The sequence below is a fragment of the Quercus lobata genome, chromosome 11, assembly GCF_001633185.2.
Source record: "Quercus lobata isolate SW786 chromosome 11, ValleyOak3.0 Primary Assembly, whole genome shotgun sequence".
Classification (NCBI taxonomy): Eukaryota; Viridiplantae; Streptophyta; class Magnoliopsida; order Fagales; family Fagaceae; genus Quercus; species Quercus lobata.
Window position 1 is genome coordinate 19,393,161 of NC_044914.1, and position 22,111 is coordinate 19,415,271.

General features: G+C 35.4%; 3 protein-coding genes across 5 annotated transcripts; all 3 read right to left on the bottom strand.

Annotated features, from left to right (window-relative positions):
• Window positions 1-5,529: 5,529 nt before the first annotated feature.
• LOC115969297 (15-cis-phytoene desaturase, chloroplastic/chromoplastic) lies at window positions 5,530-7,428 on the bottom strand. Of its 2 annotated transcripts, none has more exons than XM_031088915.1 (2): window positions 5,828-7,428; window positions 5,530-5,744 (listed from the first exon to the last, which is right to left on the bottom strand). In XM_031088915.1, the coding sequence occupies exon 1, from the start codon at window positions 7,379-7,381 to the stop codon at window positions 5,831-5,833; it is 1,551 nt and encodes a 516-aa protein (XP_030944775.1). In that variant the 5' UTR covers window positions 7,382-7,428; the 3' UTR covers window positions 5,530-5,744; window positions 5,828-5,830. The 2 variants fall into 2 exon arrangements, with proteins under 2 accessions (XP_030944775.1, XP_030944774.1); XM_031088914.1 differs by having other exon boundaries at window positions 5,530-5,739; window positions 5,823-7,428.
• Window positions 7,429-8,975: 1,547 nt separating this feature from the next.
• On the bottom strand, window positions 8,976-12,496 carry LOC115969298. Its single transcript, XM_031088916.1, has 3 exons — window positions 12,369-12,496; window positions 11,019-11,503; window positions 8,976-10,288 (listed from the first exon to the last, which is right to left on the bottom strand). Exons 2-3 carry the CDS (start codon window positions 11,478-11,480, stop codon window positions 9,908-9,910), a joined length of 843 nt encoding a protein of 280 aa, XP_030944776.1. The 5' UTR covers window positions 11,481-11,503; window positions 12,369-12,496; the 3' UTR covers window positions 8,976-9,907.
• Window positions 12,497-16,461: 3,965 nt separating this feature from the next.
• On the bottom strand, window positions 16,462-21,593 carry LOC115968051. 2 transcript variants are annotated; one of them, XM_031087249.1, is made up of 3 exons: window positions 21,371-21,593; window positions 19,667-19,883; window positions 16,462-18,922 (listed from the first exon to the last, which is right to left on the bottom strand). In XM_031087249.1, exon 3 carries the CDS (start codon window positions 18,589-18,591, stop codon window positions 16,654-16,656), a length of 1,938 nt encoding a protein of 645 aa, XP_030943109.1. In that variant the 5' UTR covers window positions 18,592-18,922; window positions 19,667-19,883; window positions 21,371-21,593; the 3' UTR covers window positions 16,462-16,653. The 2 variants fall into 2 exon arrangements, with proteins under 2 accessions (XP_030943109.1, XP_030943110.1); XM_031087250.1 differs by lacking the exon at window positions 19,667-19,883.
• Between the last annotated feature and the right edge of the window lie 518 nt (window positions 21,594-22,111).

The window sequence follows — 22,111 nt, forward strand, 5'->3', positions numbered from 1 at the left end:
TATGCTTGGTAAATGTTTTTTCCCCTTATTTTCTGTTTCCAAAAACAATTTTCTATTTTTGAGACTAAAAAACTTGTTTGACAACCCAAAATGGACAGAAAACAAAAATTGTTCTCAAAACTCAATTTGTGAAGGAAACTGAAAACATGCAAAAGGCTGTTTTCAGTTTCTAATGTTTAAAAGTCAATGAAAACACACATTAAATTTAATGAACCTGTCTCATTTAATAAGTTAGTATTAGAGTTCAAATCCTAGTAACAACATATTTTAGTATTTTTTATTTTTTTCTTCAAAAAAACGATCTTTTTAATTTCAACTAACCAAACATATTTTTTATTTCAAAAATACAAGAATTTTTTTTTCTTTATATTCCCAAAAACAAGTTTTTGAAAATAAAAAATAAAAACTATTACCAAACATAACCTTAATTTTCTCTCATATGTGTTTGGTTGGGAGGATAGAAAAATGGAGAAATGGAAAATTCATTTGTTTGGTTGAGAAGAAAACTGAAAGAATAAAAAGTATAGTTTGTGTAAATTTACTCTTATGCCCCTATTATCTATCTATATATATAAATTTACTCTTATACCCCTACTTTTTCATTATTATTGTATAAGAAAAAATAATAATGTTTTCAGTTTAAAAAATATATACATCTAAGCAGCAAAGTATTTTCAACCCTCTTTTAAAAAAAATTATCAACTAAAAAGAACCAAAAAAGAAAAAGAAAAAAGTTTAACCCTAATTTAAATATATATATATATATATATATATATATAAAATGCAAGTAATAGTGTCATTTATATGTAGGGAAAGGTTTTGATACATACTTGTATCCAACAATTGCTACATATAGGGGTACATGGTAGCAAAAAGAAAGGGACATGTATTCAATGATCATGTGCAATGCATATGACCAGATGAACCTTAGACACATGTCAATTTCTTTTTGCTACAACATACCCATGTATGCGGCAAAACATTTCCCTTATATGTATACATTCCTGCAAGTGGCACTATGGCAACAACAAGTTAAGGGTGAGAATAATAAATTGAATAGAAAAGCAAGCACGAATAGACACCAATACCACACCACATGTCAGCATTAATAACAAATGAGGGTACCCATATCATTTCACACTAACACATCTTTTCTCTCCTCCAGAATTTGGGAGGATTTGTTTTTGGTGGACTCAGAGAGAAAACATTCAGGCCCCACTAAAATCCATCCTATCTTCCCTCTCTACCAAGCAGCCAAAAATTATCTTTTCTCTCCATTTTTCTTATTATTTTCCATTCTCCCAAAAATCACTTCATACAAACGCACCATAAAAACAATTCTATGAAGAAAAAAAAAAAGTGAACCATTCGAACTGCGATCAAAATGTTGGGGTTTAAAAATCGTAGTTGGTTCTCACAGTTCAAGTCAAAGCTTAATATGTGTGTGTGTGGGGGGGGGGGGGACACAAGGGGGGAGTCGCCATCTAGTTTTTGCAATGGTCTAGGAACCATATATATAGCGTTCTTTCGAGGAATGACCTTTTAATCTTACTTCTAGAAATTTGGGTTCAGAGTTTAGGTATGCTCTTTGGAAGGTGTTAGGCACTCAAGATCGTCTAACCCTAAGGTTGGCCTCCCATCATTGTGTCTTATACCTTAACCCTATTAAAAACTAACTCAACACCTATATCTTGGACTCATTCACACACTAACATGCATCTAGCATACAACATGACATCTTTCATCCCAAACAAACATACTTTATCTATCCACCAAACAAAAGAGAGCCAAACATACAAAAGAAACCCTAGCATTCATCTAAAGCAAGCAAATCATTTTATGAACGAGGCATTAACTTCATATCTCAAAGGAGGATTTAAACAAACAACATGCATGTTCATGTGAATGCATGACTTATCGTACTTACCTTACAACATCTTAGCACCTATGGCATCATGAATGGGTATGTAAACGCATAATCATGGCATCAAAATAAAAGATGAACATAAAACCCTAATCTAGGCATGTGATAGCAAACAAGCATGTGAAAGAGGTAAACAAGAGCCTATAGAACCTAAAACATATAACAAAAAAAGGGCTAAATAGAACAAACATGTGAAGGCAGAGACAAAACAAACAAATAAAAAATTAGGGTTTCAGGGCAATGACATCATGCACGCTAGAACAGGCTTGCGTGCATAGGTAAGATTATGCGTACACAAGTCCTTGCCCAAAAAACCTAAAAACACAAAAACATGCGTAGGCAAGATTATGCGTATGCAAGTCCTTGCCCAAAAAACCTAAAAACGCAAAAACAGAGTAGAACTTTAAAATGAAAATCTAACAACCTAACGTGCACGAAACATGAAACGAACGAAGAAACTAACTTAAACAAAAATACACAAACATAAAGTACGCAAAAAACAAGATTAAAACGCAGAAAAGAAAGCAGAAAAGAAAAAGAAATAAAGAGAAAGGGTTAGACCCAATACCTTAAACAAAAGCTTTCCAAGCTTCATTTTGACCATTCCCCTCAGTCAAGTCTATTCACAAACCAATAAGAAAGTGATTAGCAATGTCAAACTAAAATGATTGGGGTAAAAAAAGTTTCCAATTAAATAAAATTGACTTGAGGGTGTTTTGTGAAAAACTCCCTTTTGATTCACTAGTTTCTAGTAAATCTTATATTTTCTTGTGGGATTTCTGTATGTTTTGAAAATGTACCATGTAAGGCTTTTTGTAGTTGAAAAAATGGGGTTTGAAACGGCTCATAGACAATGTAGGATTCATTCCAAACCTCAGCCATTATTGTAAAAAACTTGTTTTTTTTGTACTTCTAAAACCCTAGTTGCGTACATAGGAATATGCCTACGTACGCATGTTTTGACCCGCGTATGCAAGCCGCAACCTACGTACGCAAGCCAAGGGCCACTTTGGTTATTTTATTTCCTAAAATAGATTTTTGCTCATTTAAAAGGTTATATTTTCCATTTTAACACTCCTCAAGTCAATTTAATATTTGATTGGGTTCTAAATTGGCCTTAGGCTTTAGAGTTCAAGCATCATTGGAGAACGGGGGCTCGAGTCATAAGGGGTACAAAATGCAGTGTCTACAATATGTGTGTGCGCGCGTATGTGTGGAAGGTCCCATTTTTAAACAAAGTGAATGCAACCAATTAAAATTAGGCACATGTAATACCAAAGAGCCATACATGGTGGTGACACATGTTCTATACATTAAGCCTACACATTTCCTTGAGTATCTACACACTCTTTAATCCTATTAGATACACACTCTAACCCTTACAGGTATCTTCTACCGAGAACAACTTCTCGATGACTCGTGATGTACTTAGTTTCAGTAAAGCCTCCTTTAAATAACAAATTTATTGTAGGAAAGTCAACAGAATCGTATTTTCATAACAAATTTATTGTAGGAAAGTCAACAGAATTGTATTTTCACCCACTACAATATTTTATTTATTTATAGGCTTACAAAAGTTGATCTCCATTGTTGTAGCTTCAAAACACTGTAAGATGTTTTATTCTTCTTCTATTTCTCTCTCTTCTCTGTTTTTATTTTTGCGTATTTTCCTTCTCTTTCTCTCTCTCTTCTCTCTTGTTATTTATGTGTTTTTGCCTTCTCATTTGCTCAACTTGACTGTCAGCCACAACCTATATTCTTAGGCTTTGATTTTAAACTGGTGGACAAAACAATCTTTTCCTTTCCCACTCTTCTAGGTCTCTAGCTTTAGTTTATATTTTATTTTTAAAATTTCATTGGGGAATGGATGAGTACTAGAATCTTAGCCCATGTTTGGATTTTTTTTTTTGTCACTCAATTTCCGTCACTCCTCACTCCTCACTCATCACTCATCACTCTAAACTACCATGTTTGTTAGGCACCATCACTCACTTCCCATCACTCAATATTTTTCACACTATTTGTGGGCCCTATACTTGTCACTCGGTGCAGCTTTTTCTTTTTTTCTTTTTTCTTTTTTGTTTTTTCTTCACTACCCAAACTCACCGAACCTAGTGAGAAAAAAAAAAAAAAAAAAAAAAAAAAAAAAAAAAAAAAACCCAGAACATGAAGACCGCACCAGTGAAAGGTGAAGAAAAAAAAAAGAAAAAGAAGAAGAAGAAGAAACTCAGAACAGATCGAACCAGTGAAAAAAAAAAAAAGAAAAAAAAAGGAGAATCGAACAGCTAACCCAGGAGAAGAAAGGAAAAAAAAAAGTCAAAAGGTATGGCTGAGTACTGTTTGTGGGTCCCCTATGTGTGTTTAATTATAATATTTTCATTGAGTTATGAGTTATGGAAACTGAAAACAGCTAAAATATGTTTTCAGTTCCATAACTCATAACTAAAAAATCAGAGAATTGAGTGATGGAAACAGAGTTATGGACTTTCCAAATAACCTTTTTGCTATGGGTCTCACCATTTTTGAGTTATGAGTTATAGAAACTGATAATTGAGTTGTGGAAATAGGCCATCCAAACAGCCCCTTAACTTTTTTTTTATTGGTCTCTCAAGTCTCAACAAAATTTTAGTTGGCAAACAAACATTGTCCGCCACTGTTCAAGCTTTTAAAAAAAAAAAAAAAAAAAACTTTTATATTGGGTTTCATTTTTTAAAAAAATGGTTTATTTGATTGGATAGTCAAATATTTGGAACTATTTTAGGCAATTTTTCAATTTTTATTAATTTAATATATTTTTTATATTTTGAATAATTATTAAATTAATTATGACATCATCACAGTTCAACCTTGGTCCAACTTCAAAAACCTTGAACCTCTCATGTTTACGGTTTATTGAACAGTCCAAGTTTGAAAACCATAATTTTGGGTAGGGTGGTTGATGTTTTCTTCTTTTTTTCTTTTTATACCGATGGCTGGTAGTGGGTATGGGATTGTAGAGTTGAGAATAGAGAGGTGGGGTTTACTAGGTTGAGAAGAAAGATGTGTGGGTTTGTTGGTTGCTTTTGCTTCAAAGAAGAGAGAGGGGGAGAAGGAAGAGAGAGAAAGAGACATAGAGGAAGAATAATGAAAGAATATTTAAATGAAGTGGTAAAAAATTAAAATCTTTGACGTTGGGTGTATTATAAAGTAAGGTGTTAAAATAAGTGAAGTATTTTTTGAGTTGCCAAAAGTTAAATTATTTAGCACCATTATTGTGAATGTTCTAAGTTGTTGTTGTATTTTTTTTTTTTTAATTTAAATAATTTTAAATCTCCAATATGCCTTTTTAATGAACTGCATGGTGAACCTAGTGCTTCCTTCTCAAAACTAGCAAATGTCAACAGAGTGTAATTTAGGGGTTCATCCATTCACATATCGTGTTAAGCATATGCATAACAAGAGGAAATAGACATGCATAAGCAACTTTCTTAATATACCTTGACAAAGTGAGGGAAAATCATCATTTTGGAGAATTAGAAATATTGAGGTAACAAATTTTTAATAATACACAATAAAGTATCCATAGCATACCAATATGAGTGTCAACAACTTATTAACTTTAACAATTGTGACAAATATTGTGTTTATAGCAATTTTTGTTTGATATGTGCAATACAGATCAATGATAAGGCAACACTTTTGTACAGTAATGGGACACAATGTAGACAACGAAACATGCGATGAATTCAACATGTCCGAATGGTGTCAAGTGCAGTGCACTCTAATACTGGACCCAAACCAAACCCCATTAACCATAACAATATCAAATCCAGTTCTCAATGGAAGGACAATGAGCAAAAGGAAAAAAGAGGACCGCCGGGGGGGGGGGGGTGGGTGTGTGAATTAATTAACTAATAAATCAATACATTATGAAACAGAAGAGGATACCCTATCTCTAAGCAAAGCTTCAACTGCTCTTCTCCCAGAAACCAAAGCCCCATCAAATGTAGCCGAAGTCAAATAATCACCACACACATACACGCCCGACCCAACTCTTGGATTTTTCATCAAATCCGTTGGTGGACATTGATTCGGTTGTGCATACCCAATCCGATACGTTCTCAAATGCCTCCACAACCTCACTATTGGCTCCCCAAACCAACCCGAAAGCTCTTGAACAACCTCAGCCGTCAGATCATAATCGGACATATCCTCAAACATCCCAATCAACGACACTGATATCAAAGCCTTGTCTGGTGGGCCATAAGAAGGAGCCACGTTGGTTGCGAAGAACATGTTACTCACAATCCCCTTACCCGACCCGTTTAGAAACAAGACGGGTTCGCGAACCGGGACTTGGGTCCGATCCGCACTGAAATACAAACAAACCGTGGTTCGAACTGGTTTTGGATTTGGCTTTGGCTTTGGCTTTGGCTTTATCTCTCCCAAAAGCTTAAGAGCCTCAGGTTCTTCAACTGCAATTATGACACCAAGTTCGCTCCTCAAAACGTCACCGTTTTCTAACCTCAAACTCGGCGGCGATTCAGATTCGGATCCATCGAAATCGATCGAAACAACCTTCGAATTGAACAAGATGGAACCGGGTGGCAATTTGTCCCCTAATTGTTGTGGAATTGCGGCAATGCCATTGGCGGGAAGAGCATTGTCACCGAGAGCAAGACATTTGAAGATAAAATCGAACAACCTCGACGAGGTTTCAAGCTCTTTGTCGAAGAAAATCCCACCAAAGAAAGGCCTAAAGAACCTCCCGACAATGGAGTCCGAGAACCCGGTTTTCCTCAACAGATCAATGGTGGGAATTTCGTTTGAGGTGATAATTTCCTCGTCGGATTTGGTGAGAACACGAATTATATTCGATGCAATAAGAAGCTTATCGAGAAGTGATCCAATTGGGTTTTGGAGGGAGTTTAGGGAGTCCCAGAAATGGCGTAGAGGATTTGCAACGGTGTGGAGTTTTCCGTCGTAATAAACTTGAGCGCCTGAATAGAACTTTTGGAGGTTTAAGGCTTGGTAGTTGAGGAGCTTTTGGGCTTCTGGGTAAGCAGTGATGAAGATTTGGAAGCCCCGGTCTAAAAGAAAGCCGTCGAGGAAGTCGGTTCGGACACGGCCGCCGACGGCGTCGGAGGCTTCGAGGAGGAGGAAAGGAATGTTCTGGGAGTTAAGGTGAGTGGCGGCGGCAAGACCCGCGAGGCCGGCACCGATGACTATGACACCGGTTTTGGAGTAAGATGAGGATTGGTTGGATTGTGGGGGATTGGAAGAGAGTGGCAATGATGCTTGGGGTTTGAGTCGGAGACTACGGTGATGGTGAGTGTGGGTGTGGGTGTGGGTGTGAATGTGGATGTTTTGGGGTGAGAGTTGAGGCAGAGAGAGGAAAAGAGTCATTGGTTTGGATTGGATTGGATTGGATGAGGTTTGGGATGCTTTTGTTATTGCTTGATGGCCACTGCTGTGCATTGCGTGCTTCTATCGGCGCTGGTTTTGTTTTTGAACCTGCTCACGTGCCTTATCTGTCCACGTCGGATTAAGAACGTGACTCCTCTACGTTTTTTAAGGTGAGTTTTATTTTTACAATTCTCTTTCAATTCATTTACTTTTTACCATTTCCTTTCTTTTCTTTTTTGTTGCACCAGGTTGAGAGTAGATGAACATATAATATGTGAAGTGTCTGTTTTAAATTGTGGTAGGAAGCAGAAATTTGGGGTTAAAAGTTTGGCAAAAAAAGAAAAATTATTATAGAAAAAAAGAACTATAAAAGCATTTTCATCAAGAATGTCAAATGCCAAATATTTGGCATTTGACACACCAAACTCTAAAAAATCACATCCATCAAGTGTTTTAAATGTCATAATATTTGTTTAAAAAAAAAATGCCATAATATTTGGCATTGATGAACAGTACAATCTCATATTTGAGACCGCACTGTTCACCAATTGTAAAATTTATATTATTTTTTTATTCAATGGGTCCACTTTCTTTTCTTCTTATTATTCCTCTTTCTCCCTCATTTTTTTTCTCCACATTCTTGAGTTGGCGCCTTTTTGGTTGGAGTTGAGATTGGAGAGGCTAGGCGAATGGGGTGGTGGTTATTTTTGTGGCTAGGGTGGGTTTTGGCTGGGGTTTTGCAGTGGGTTTTGGGTGTAGAAAACTAATTTGAAGAATGGAAGAACAAGGGAAGGGTGGTGGGTGGTGTTGCTTGATGGGTCTTTCTGGGTTACTGTTGGTGTTTTTTTATTTTTTATTTTTTATTTAAATTTTACTCAGGTTGCTGGGTAACGGTGGTGGGTTTGTGGTTGGTGTGTTGTAGGTTGAGGCAGAGAGAGGATGAGAGGGAAAAGTGGGTTGGTGTGTCGTGGTTGGTGTGCCGTGGTTGTGTTGTGGGTTGAGGCCGGTGGGTTATGCCGTGAGTGTTGCTGTGGATGACGTTGTGGATTGTGCCGTGGTGGTGCCGTGGGTTTGTGGTGGCTTTGTGTGGGTTTGTGGTGGCTTGGGTGATGAGAATAAAAAATGATAAATAAATAATATTTTAATTAAGTGGTTAAAAAAATAGAAGTTTTGATGTTAAGTGTATTAAAAAGTAATGTGTTAAATGGTATAAAATTGGGTTTTTAGATACTAAATGCTAAAATTTTTAAAACTCTTGATAGCATTTGAGAAACTACAATTGTAAAGAGTTGAAAATGTTATATGCATTTGATTTTGATCGTAGAAGGAATACTAACTACTATTATTCAATATATAAAAACTAGTACTTATCAAAGAAATATAAATAAAAAACTTAAGAGCATTAATCATAACATAAATAATTGCGTTTTTCCACTTATTTCATTTATTTCCTTTGAGGAGTGCTACGTCCACAACATTTTTACAACAAATCATAAATGATAAGTTGTTATTAGTTTTAATTTGAATTTACAACTTAAATTATTTTTTTGTCCACCAATAACAACCTACCACTTAGAATTTGTTGTGAAAATATTGTAGACATAGCATTTCTCTTTTCCTTTGGCCAGCGAGTTCATTACAAATTATTTGATGATTCATTCAAAAGATCAGCAGCTAAATTTATACCAAAATTTCTAATCAAACCTAAACTTAGGTCTCTCTAATCGTGAACCACAAGAATCCAATAGCATCCAGACTCAGCTAGGAACTCTGCAACAATACTAACAAGTAACAACACTAACGTTAACATAAACAATTGAAAATCAGTAAGTCTTATTGATTGAAAATAAGACTCAAGCACTACTGGACTCCTCATTCTTTTTTACATCACCATCTCACTCCAAGTAGTCAACTGCTTCCAGAGTGGAACTAACCGCTTCCGCTCCATGGCCCATGCACATCCCACTTGCACTTCATGCATATATCAAAGTAATAACATGTGTCCAGAATTCAATTTTTAGTTGTCCCAAATTACTTCTCCCATTTTAAATGTCAGTGATCCTTAATTCCCTAAGTTAAAGGTTTAAATTTTTTATAGTTTATAAGGACAATTTTAAAGTTTACATAAATTTTCCTTTAGAAACAATGTATTAAATGATACTCACTTAAACAGTTAGATTTTCTAAAAATGGACAAACAAAATGGGACAAAAGTAGTTGTAGTCCATGCAATTTGTTCCATATATGATATAACCAAATCACACCATGCTGTTCTCCTACCTCTGCAAGTAAGCTTACAAACAAAAGCATAGAGAAGATAAAGTCCAGAATTAGGAAAACTGCATTCAAGTCCAATTATCCAAATGTGATTTGTTTGTAAGGTAGTATAGTAACTGTCTCATCAGCAAAATGAGACACAAGTGTGTACCTGGCCAACTAATATGACTATCAGTCTAATTCCAGTTACCTGCTATATGAGGAAATGAAAGCTGGATACGTGGAAAACAGAATATTAGGAGTCCCAAGTATAGTATATATTGTTCCTAGAGAATGTGTATCATATACCTTGCTCATGAGACCTGTTAAGCAAATGAGATCACTACTCTGAGCAAATTTCAGCGAACACCGGCAGTCTCTTTCTCGGGGGGCCATAAAGAACGCCATGAATATAGGCATCAACATCTTTCTGTGATGGAGGCTCTGCAGTTGAAGAATGTGGCAGTACAACCTCAATGCCATCATCTTGGGGTGACCAGTCATCTCTGCTGGTGATGATGGAAATGGTGGTGGTTGGGATTTTGCAGCTGGTGTCGTCTACAGGTAAAGGTAATTTGGTAGGTGATTCTGTTTGGATTGTCATCCCTCCTCCTACTGCCATGATCTGATTAAGAAAGCGACTCTTTGACCTGTTAATGCTTGAGTCAGATTTGTTCCTTGCAGAGAACCGAGGTGGACGTAGCTCTTCCTTTCCGTGTGCAAACTGCAAATTCAAGAAATTGTTTTATCAATACCAAAACAGTCTCTGTATGTTTGCATCAAGCCATCAAAATGATGAATGATGAGGTTGGGAACTTTGGTTTCATGGTACAAGTTAATTGCTTTAAGCAGGCTAGGATGCAAGAAACTCATTCCTTGGAAAAATGCCTCTTGACTATATACTCTATATTGAATACCAAAAACTGATTACATATAACACCTGCTTGCCTATTTATAATTAGAAAATGATGCATGCCATTGGCCCATTTTAGTGTTAGGACAATTATTCTCGTTATTATACATTGTTTAAGCACATTACCCATTTCACGTTTTATGTGTACAACATGCATGAAATCATGAATGTTGTGCATACAAAGTGTAAAACAATAAGTGTGACTAAATATTTTTCATTAGTGTTATAGGTTCTTACATATGATTGGCTCTTATGCAAATAATTAGACTCCAATGTATCTAATTAATTAGGCTCCTAGCTTATCCTTTAACTTTTCTATAAATAGTACAAGCTTGTTTGTTACAAAAGCTTCAAGTACTAGTATAAATACATAAGGTAGCTATAGCTAAAGAATCACTGCATCACAACAACTGGCATAATTCACAATGAGGGAATTGAATCAGAGAAATGATAATTCTTTGTAGTATGTACCCCAAATCAGTTTAGTCCTAACCATTTGAAAATAAACACTGAGTGATAAAATGAAGTGAAGTGAGGTAACCTGGCATTTGAAGCCATAGCGGCAGGTTCCAGATTCCTCCCAAGAGCGGCAAATGTCAGTCTTGTTCACACTCCTCCCACCTGATGACGAGGAGGAAGAGGAAGGACTAGAATCAGTAGCAGATATAGAAGACCTAGAGAACCTTCCAGCAGTAGTTCCAGTAGAGGGGAGAAAAATCCCATCCATGACAAGGGTCCCGTCCTCGTCAACCTTGATCGGCGTCACGGCGTAATGAGTGGGGGAATTATTATTAGGCGACCAGGCAATGTTATCCAGCGGCGACAGAGGGAGAGGCGGAGAACCGTTCCTTTTACGGAGGTACCTGAGGAGCGGTGGCAGCGGAGGCCGTGACGGTGACAATAACTCTCCTCCCAATAGCAAGTGGTGGTTGTTGCTGTTGTTCTCCTTGTCCATCTGTGAAACGCTGACGTTTAGGTTGCTGGTACTCTTCAGCCGAGCCATTTTTTGGAATTTGTGGACCAGTCCTGATTCCATTCACAATTTGCAAAATTCACCTTAATTTCCATCAAATGCAATTCAAAGATCATTTTTGAATTCGTATCTCACATTAAAAAATCAATCAATTGTGATTCTGAATTTCTATTGCTTGCTTTCGATTTTATATTTAAAATTTTCCCGCCAAAATCTTCTTCTTCTTCTATGAAAGGCGATCTGTTAAATTTAAGTGTTCTTTCAATGAATTAAACAAGAAAATATGAAAAATATATATATATATATATATATTTTAAAAATTAAAGAAAATAATAATTTTGAAGATGCAAAAGCATTTCGGTTTCCCGTAGAAATTCGATGCTTTGAACAAGTTCGTTTCTATTCTGTTATTTTCACAGAGAATTTTTCTTACAGATGATCGATTTTCAATTTAGGTCTTGAAATTAATAAATTTCAAAAGCATAAATCACAGTATTTGCACTCAAATTACATTTCAAACAAGCAACAATCAACAATACAAAATTCATCGAGAAGCTGAACTAGAACATCACCAGGCCAAAAAAAAAAAAAAACAGAGAATCGGAGAGAAAATTGAAAAGAAAATTTGAACATATAACAGAATTTCGTTTTCCACTAGAAATTCGATGCCTTGAACGAATTCGATTCTCGTAATGTTTTTTTTCACAGATAATTTTTCATAATTCATACACATGATCGATTTCGAATTTAGATCTTGAAACTAAACAAAAAAAAAAAGAAGAAGCATAAATTACAGTATTTGCACTCGGCAACAGAATTCAAACAAGCAGCAATCAATGATTGCGAAATTTGTCGAGAATCTGAATTTGAAAAGAAAAACTAATAAGGCTGAGAAATGGTGAGGTAGTGGAATAGTACCTTGAAGTTGAAGGCTGTGGCTGAGTTTTGAGTGTTCTGCTACGGAGAGAGATTTTGAAAAGGAAATGTGGTCTTTGCTTTGGTTTGGTTTTGACCTAATTGGAATTTCTCCGATGAGTTTTTTGAGAGAAAACTACGATCTTGGACTTAAAATTTGGGACTGAACAGAGTATATATAGGCACTGAAACTACGCGGGCAAGGAAATAGTGAACACCGTACAGAGCTACTAGAATTTTCAAATTCAAAAAGAGAGAGAGAGAGAGAGAGAGAGCGTTTACAATTTATGCCTTGTGGTTTTGAGTTATCATAATTTAGTCCATAAACTTTTAATTGCTATATTTGATCACCTATGGCTTGATGTCTAAAATTATCAGGGTTCTACTTCTATTTTTAAGTACTCCTAGCAATTTCATTTTAATACGAAGTTTGTGGCCAAAATGTAACAATTGAAAAGGCTTGTGAGACTAAATTGCTATTGGGTCAAACCATAAGAGGGAATTATTTGTCCAAAAAATGAAAGAAAAAAAAATTGTTAATTTGGCGAAATCCTAAAATTTTCATTTAAAAAAAAAAAATTAGAGGGTTAAATATAGTAATTGAAAGTTTGTATACTAAATTATGGCAGGCTAAATCCCAAATAAGTACATTTAATTTATTCAAAAAAATATTTATTAGTGGTTCAAGTATTATCTCCTTCATCAAAAGCCTTATAATTCACCTGATACCTTTTGATACTTTACAACAGAAACATACAAAGTTCAAATTCTCTATTTTCCATGATTATAACGAATTATAAATAAATAAAAAAAATAAAAAACAAAAACAAACAAACAAACAAATTATTGTCCCTTCAAGGATATTTGATAAAAGTTATTCACAAAACCAAAGGACAATAGATCGTTCTAAGCCTAAGGGCATGTTTGATACAAAATAATAGATCTTATAATGAAATAGTTATTCATATAGATTAACTATTCAGTTTCATTTTTATTACAAGGAATAGTTTTTCCTCAATTTTGAGGAATAATTATTCCTTGCTAAAAGGACTATAATACCTCATCCTTAATATGCATAACAAAATTTTTTTCTAAAACTTGTAATCCATATTAATTTGAAAATTGAGCAATGATGTGAATAAAATTGTAAATGAACTAAGTCATTTATAAACAATTTGGACTTGACTCGATAAAAAGCTTATTCATGTTTGTTTATTTATAAATGAGCCAAATATGTACCTTCATTTTAGGCTTATTTAATAAACAAGCTAAGCCCTGAGCCCAAGCAAAAAATATATTCATGAACAAACTCATGAACAATAGGGTTTGATAAAAAGCAAGACGAGCTTAGCTAGGTTTATGAGCTTGGTAATAAATTTGATATAATCTTAAAAAATAAACTCATATCTTATTAAGCTTTTAATAATTTGGGAGTTAGGACCACATGTTCAAACCAAATGGAATTGATAATATGCTTAATATGAACTTGATAATGTATTTGTATTGGATCTTGAGCTTAAAAGCTTGATATGGAGCTTGAATTTGACTTAACTATTAAATCAAGTCAAGCTAAGACAAGCCAAGCTCAACCCTTTAGACTTTCTAACAAGTTCAGGCTCAAACATAGTTTGTAGTCTTGGTTCAAGTTCAAGCCAAGTTTGAACATTTTACATTTGTTGTTGACTTGAATTTGAACATTCAATACTCAACAAAGCTCAATTTATTTACAGCCCTTGTGAAGTTTAATAAATATTCATTTTTAGGATAATTAAGTCCCACAATAAATGAAAACATAATTGTATAAATAAGCTATTTTATAAATACAAATTTGGACTTTTATTTCAATTTTACAACTATAAATAAGAATATATATTCCATTATTACAACATCTTCAATATTCAACATCAAATATTACTTGTATTATTCCTAACATAATTTCCAAAGGTGCCTTTAGATTAGACTTGCAAAAAGCCCGGCCCATTTGAGAATGAGACGAGACTAGATATAGCCCTATGAAATTTGATACTAGAGAAGGGTAGGGAAGTCAAGATTAATTTCGGGTAATTTGATACTATTTGAGCTTGCAAAAGGCCCATTTAACAATGAGACGTGTAGCTTGAGCGAGCGTTTGGATTGCAATTAAAATTATAAATTATTTCACTATTCAGTTTATTTTTGTTACTATTTATGGGCTCCACTACACTTCTTGGTACTATTTATGGTTCCATTGTACTATTTCAATTAACTTTTACTTTTATTTACAATACTTTCAATAATAAGTTTTTAGTTTTAGCAAAATAAGCGGTATCCAAACAGAATGAATTAAATTGGCAATTAAGAGATATGAAATCTTTATTTATTGTTATGTTGGCAAGTTTGCCACTAGCAACCACAAGTCTTGCAGTAAGCCATTGCATTTATGGTGTCTGCTTCGAATAATTGTGGTATTTATCATTAGAACCAAAATACTAATTAGTTTTTGATATAGACGAGAATTAAATCCTAAATTTTTTTTTTTTTAACCATAAGAAACTTCATTAGTTGAGTTAACTAGAACCAACATATACAGTATCACCCATTTATTTTTACTCCATATTCAGTGTCACCATGACTTGTTTCCTTCCTCTAGGTTATTTAGCAAGGCTAGTAACTTTAAAAGACTTCATTTTTCCGTTTGGTTTTGAAACTTCAGGTAGCTCCTATTCCTAATGCAGGAATTAAAATTGAAATTCCATGGCTATGGTCAATGCAGTCACTTGCATGGCTCAAGACGGGGTTTTTGTGATGGCCCAGCGGCAATGGCATCATTTGTTTTGTTGAAAACAAAACAAATGCTTAAAATCCCGCTGAGCCTAATGGCCTGTTTGGAAGTTTAAAGAGGGAGGAGAGTAGAGGGGAGAGTAGTGGGGAGGAGAATAGAGGGAAATGATTATCCTCTACCTTGTTTGGATGTTTTTAAAATTAGTAAAGGGGAAGGGAGAAATTAGCCCTTCTTCTTTGGATATTTTAAAAATTAGGATGAAGAAGAGATGAAATGATTTAAATAGACAAATTTACCCTTATTTGATTTTTTTTTAAATTAAAATTTTCCTCCATTTTCTCACTAACCAAACGGAGAATAAAGAACATTCTAATCACAGATTATCACTAAAATACATAAACTATATCAATTTTCCTATAAAAGAATCCAATGAAAGATAAAACACAAGAAAATCAAGAACTAGAATTAAAGGAAAAAAAAAAGGGATCCACAGAATTATCTTCAAGTGGATTGGTATATGCCTTAGCTTGTGAAGGCAGAGTTGCCGAGAAGACAACTACCACGAGACACAAACATAGATACTGTTCGGCCATATTTCTTTTTCTCGAGAATCAGACTAGGAATTCTTGGCCATATATAACACTCTAACTTGCTTTCCCAAGAAAATAAAAAATTTCAATCCAAGGCAACCAAGTAAGTAATTGTAAAAAACTTGTATACATAACAGTTTTTAACTACAAGTTTCTGTAATTTTCCTCTGTTTTCTCAGAGTCCAAACAGAGTAGAGCAGAGTACTGCTAAAAGTACCAGTGCACATTGATAAAACACAATCCAGAACACAATTCCAAACAAATAAAAAAGTAAATTGAAGTTCAGAAATACATCATGAAAAATAGTGAAATTTTGGACCTCCAAAGCCAAAAGAACACTGAAAATCAGACAAAAACAATCACAGAAACAGTCACTATTTAGACGATTGAGATTCAATTTTTTTTTCATTCATCTTAAATTTTCTTAAGAAACAAACAAAGATTATTTATATAATCAGTTTGTAATTTTATTAATTTAGAAAGGGTGAATGGGGGAATTTATTTGGTCAATAATTTATCTACTCTACTCTCCCTCCAAATCTCTCCAATTTGAGGGAATTAAAAATAAGAGAATAGAGATAATTGAAACCCCTCTAAACCCCTCCAAACCCCTCTCCCTCCTTCTTTAAAAAACTTCCAAACAAGATAATTGAATAATTCTCCCCCCTTTTACTCTACTCCCCCTCCTTTTATAAACATCCAAACAGGCCATAAAGCAGGTGACCTGAGGCCAGATTTGGAAGGCTGTTTCAACAATTAAACCAAATTTCAAATACTCGAAGCCCAGTTACAATAAAAATACCATAACATTAACATTAACCCCATTAATTGACACAAACTATAAATGAGTCTTTGAACAAGCACCAAACCTTATACACAATTCAACAAAGAAAAGCCCCTAATTCACAATAAAATCTACTAGTTGACTCGAACAACTTCAGATCCCATCAATTGCATTCTTCAGATTCCCACCAAACAATGACATGAGACCCCCACCGTGGACTCTCCCCTCTGGAGCAACAAAGTCAAAGCTTTTACTCCCAGCACTACTGCTGATGCCAATGCCACAAACTTTGGTCCCTCCCTCTGTCTTCTCAGCACTCAAGAAGCTTGTATCAGATGAAAATGACTTCATTGATTGAGGAACCAATACCTGTGGGGGTATAAGTTGTTGTTTTGCTGAAGTTTCAAGCGACTCAATGCAGCTGGGGACAACACAGACTCCAGAGGAAGAACTACTGTTTTCAAATCCACTCCCTGTAGTTGTTGAATCACTAGATACAAGGCCATAGAAGAGTCCTGGTGCAATCATACCTTTCTTGTTTATCTCCCGCTCCTGGACCATGCTACTGTGAGCAGCACAGAGGCCACTCTTACCCCTTGCGAATTTCTCACATTTGCCCTCTCCCCAAGTGCATCGCTTTCCACCACCATGAGCCTTGCAGTAATCTGTGCTCCCTTGAGCACTCTTGCCACAGTTTTCAAACTTGCACCGCTTCCCTCCCCCATGTCTAACGCAACAATCTGTTCGGCCACGTGCACTTTTTGTGCAGCCTGGCACAGCACATCTCTTTCCACCACCATGGGCAACACAAAAGTTTGTACCTCCATGGACACTCTTTGGGCAAATCCCACCACCATCAAAGAGGCAGCGCTTACCCCCACCATGTCCCTTGCACAATGGAGTACTCCCTTCTGCGCCTTTGGTGCAACCTGCAAATATGCATCGCTTTCCACCACCATGTGCCTTGCAATACATGGTACTCCCTTGCGCACCCTTTGTGCATCCGTCAGACTGACAACGGCGTCCACCCCCATGAGAGATGCACAAACCAGCCTGTCCTTCAGCACTACGAGTGCAGCCATCGACCTTACACCTCTTACCCCCTCCATGTCTAATGCAAAGGCCTGACTTGCCTCGTGCAGCTTTGCTGCACCCACCTGCATACCCACATCTTCTGCCACCACCATGTGCTATACAATAATCCGTCTTCCCCTCAGCACTTTTAGTGCAACCCAAGTGTTGGCACCTCTTCCCTCCACCATGGGCCTTGCAATAGGCAGTTCGGCTCTCAGCACCCTTGTTGCATCCTGGTTTCTGGCATCTCTGACCACCCCCATGACCAATACAAAGACCAGATGCCCCTCGTGCACCTTTTGTGCAACCCAAAAATTTGCATTTCTTAGAATTGCTGGTTCGGTGGTCTGAAGATGTTCCGGTAGTTGCTTGCTCAGAGATGGTGCCCATTGAGTACTCTGTTGTAGAGGACAGTTCATAGCTCGACTGGGGCTTGGTCCCGAGCTCTAGAAGTTCAAGTTCCTGTGTTTGCATTGAAACCTTGGCATTGTCTGTTCTTGGAGCAAAAAGAAGTGATGGCATATAGCCACCTGATTTCTTTGCTGAGGTAGAACCCTCATCAACAACAGGAATCATAAGATGATTATCTTCAACAGATACTTGGTTTGGGAGAGGGAAGGTATTAAAATCAGCCTCTGTTGAAACTGAAATATCAAGAACACTTGAAGAATCATTAGTACCTCCAGAAAGACTGAGTTGTAGGATTGAATCACCCTCAGATGATACCCTGTGAGGTAATGTGGTGGTGGCTAATCCTTTGTTCTTCTTAAAGCCCACATTATTATATTTATCAGAGTATGCACTTGGTGTTGGGCCCAGTCCAAGTACCAATCTGCAGCCGTCATCAGAAGCATTGGATAAGTTAACCCCAAGATTGCTTTGGTTACACCCATATCTAGCTGTGTCATTGCCTCCATAGCCAAGGCAGTTCAGGCGCAGAGTAGTATCACCTGAGGTGTCATTTTTTATGGAAGCTCGATCATAAGATAACAGTACCCCCTTCTTGTTCAGATCCATTCTCTAAACAATGTACACTACAGTTCTAAAAGGCCCAACAACAAAAAATAATTTACAACAAGCTACCAGAAGTTCTATATATCACCGCCAAGTTAAAACATATAAGAAATTCCAACACGCTACGTCCCCCACTAACAAAGCCAGATGTGTCTGCTCTGTCCATCTTTAGTATATGTTGGCACCCAAAGCTTCAGTGAAAGCACGTTCTTTATAGAATATCTGATAACGTTTCTTGGATAGAACCCTTTAAGTAGAATGGTAAATACGGAAATGCAGAAATCTTTGGAGCTTCTTGTGCTCCTTGCTGAAAAATCATAAAGCTTCATCAACCCTGACAATGAATAAAAAAGGAGACTGCATTAGAAAATAATTAATCAACCAATTCAAAGGAAATTAATGTTCTGCTCAAAGATACAAACCAACAACAAACATATTAGTGGTGGAAATTTAGTTTGCAGGTCTGAGTAGAAGAAAAGAAGAAAGACACCAAAATCTCATTTTAACATAAACACACAAAAATCTAAAGGTTGCCAGTAATTGGCGAAGAACCTTATTAATTAACAAGGGTCTAAGCAAAACTGATGGTAAAAAATTATAACCAAGTTTCGAATGCTAGTCATCAATCAACCTGTAAACTTTCTATCCCAGCATGTATTACATTATTATCTGAACCTTCCTACTTCTGCTAGATTCTACCAAATTGAAAATTTGAAAACTACTGCAGACTTTCTAAAAATGCAGTTCATGTTCAACAAGACAGGTCTGGTACATATAAACATTACATCCACTGTTAGTTTTGAATCCCATCTGCTTGCTTCTAAGTTCCTCAGTATTATACAGAAATTATTTAAAAGAGAAATATCAGCCATAAGGATCCCCTAGTTGTTCCTAAGTGACGTTTGGCTATCCAAGGAATGTCAGCTTTATAGATTAAAAGACTATACTACCCACATACTAAAATTCTTATGCTCCTTTTATGAGCTTTTTAATGAAATTTATTTACTTATAAAAGGGGAAAAAAAAGATAAATAAAAGATGCCAATGACCTTGTCCTTCTTTTGGCATTTCGGCTTACCAGTTGAAACCAACAGGAGAAGTCAGGATTTCAAGCCACCCCATGTTGTTATTCAGATAGGAAGGAAAGATGGTAATAGCTGTTATCTAAATATAATAATTTTTTGAAGGAGGGTGTGGGAACACAACTACATCAAAGATAATTCTGATGCCGACTTAATTCCACGCCCCATTCAACAAAAGATACACTCTGAGCCTTCTTATTAACTCTGACCAGCCTATATAGTGTAAATAAAATGAGTAACTTATTATATTGAAAATCAATCACAAAGTTGATGAAAAAGATAATTAATCAAAAGAAAACGAGTAGAGAGATAGCTAAAATGTTTTCTACATGATCAAGCTGTGACAAAAGCTATAAACCCATAATCATTGAGTACCTGTTTATATACATGAATAATTTGCGCATATGTGCCAGAAAGAGTGGAGGGAAGATTTTTTAAATTCTTTTGAGGATAAGGATAGTGCATGATTTCATTAAAAGTAACCCAACTTTTCCTTTAAAAAAGAGAGTTGCACCTTAAAATATGCAGAGCAAATCAACTAAAAGCCCACAAAGAAAATCTATGGCTGTTTCTCTATGGAATGTGACCACATAAAAATCAAAAGCTTCAGACTCGGAGGGTATAACAAAAAGCACTTCAATATCTAAGTATTAATTTTGTACCCAATTTACACCACTTTCAACTTCATCTTTCAAAAAAAATAAGTAAATTAACAATATAGTTGTGAATTTTTTTTTTTTTTTTTTTTTTTTTTTTTTTTAAGTAACATCTTTAAACTAACAAAAAAAAAACTGCTGGATTTTTCTCCAACAAAAACGAATGAGAAAAATACACCTAATCTTTTCAAATCTATATACAAGGAAGGCTTAATCCATCCATGAATTTCATCAATACAAAGAAAAATATGTTTTTGTTATGCTTTATTCAAGTCATTTAAACTAACAACTGAAATACAAATCCGTCTCTTCAAATACTTCTGTACAAATGAACCATAAATGAATTCAGTATATCAGATTTTAATTAACACCATCTTGTTTAGCTGAATATTATTAGAATACATATATAAAAAATTCATAGCAAACAGAAGAACTAAAAACCAACAGACTCTATTGCAGACCTCTTTATCAATATCAAAGGACAAAAACTCATTAAAAAATTCAAGTTAAATCAAAAGCTAAACATTTTAAGATCTATCCAGGGACCCCAAAACTCAACTACTACTAAAAACTATAGAACAGAAACTCAAGTCCTATCAACACCATATATATGTGTATACATATTGGATGGACCAAGTCAAGAACACAACCAGATCAGAGATGTTAAGAATTTGATACCCAAGATCATTTCCACCCACCAAAGTAAAAAACAAGAACAAAAACTCAAAGACCCATTAATCAAAAATAGGAGAACAACAAATTTCTGCAAAAAAAAAAAAAAAAACTATAACAGAAACTGAGAAGGAGCTCTGAGAATACCCAACCTGTCATATTATCTTTAACAATTCCAAACCATAAAGTGAAAAAAGACCAAAAACAAAAACAAAGCAAAGCAGGTAAAACCCAAACCTATAAGAAATAAAATTATCTCATAGGGAAAACAAAAACAGTACTTTTGAAATAACACACAAAAAGTTTCAGTAAAATAAATAACAGCTACGGATTAAAAGGAATAAAACAGACATGAATTATTAGCAGATATACCGTGATAATCAGTTTATGGAAAACCCAGAAAAAGCTGGCGGATCTGAGAAGCGGCTGTGGACATCTTAAAGCTCAAAAACCCCCCACAACACCAACAAAAAGATGAGGAAGAAGAAGAAGAAGCGATTTGTTGTAATTGTAGGTGTGCGCAGAGAGAGAAAGAGAGAGCAAATGCAAAAGCAGCCAAATTACGTAATAGGCTATTAGGCTTTATTAATTAAATGGAAATTGATTTGGGCGGCTCTATTTCTTTTATTATTAGTTTTTGGCTCTGTTTTTTTAAGCTGGGGGCAGCCACGAGTAGAGTCAAGAATTGTGAGATACCAAAAATGGCCTTGTTTGTCCCCTCAGGGTGGTCTCGGGGGTAGGTTCAACAAACTTATCATAAACTCGTCATAAACTCGAAAGTCTCAAGTTTTTTTTTTCTCTATTATTTTTAGAGTATCTCATGGATAAAAAAAGTAGTAGAGTTTAACCATAATATAGAGAGTTTGAGACACCACACTTCAAAAATATCTGGATTGTAGATTCAATTGACTTGAAAAATATGTTGTAAATTCAAAATTCTCAAATTTCATCTACCATATCATCAATCAATAAGGTTTCTAAAGTATCTTACGGTAACATCTAACTTTTATTTATAGCTTTTTAAAACCTCACTTTCTCCTATATTATCTTATTTTTTCAAATTATGAATACACTTTAACACATTTTTAACAAAACGTATTAAGCAAAAAGTTA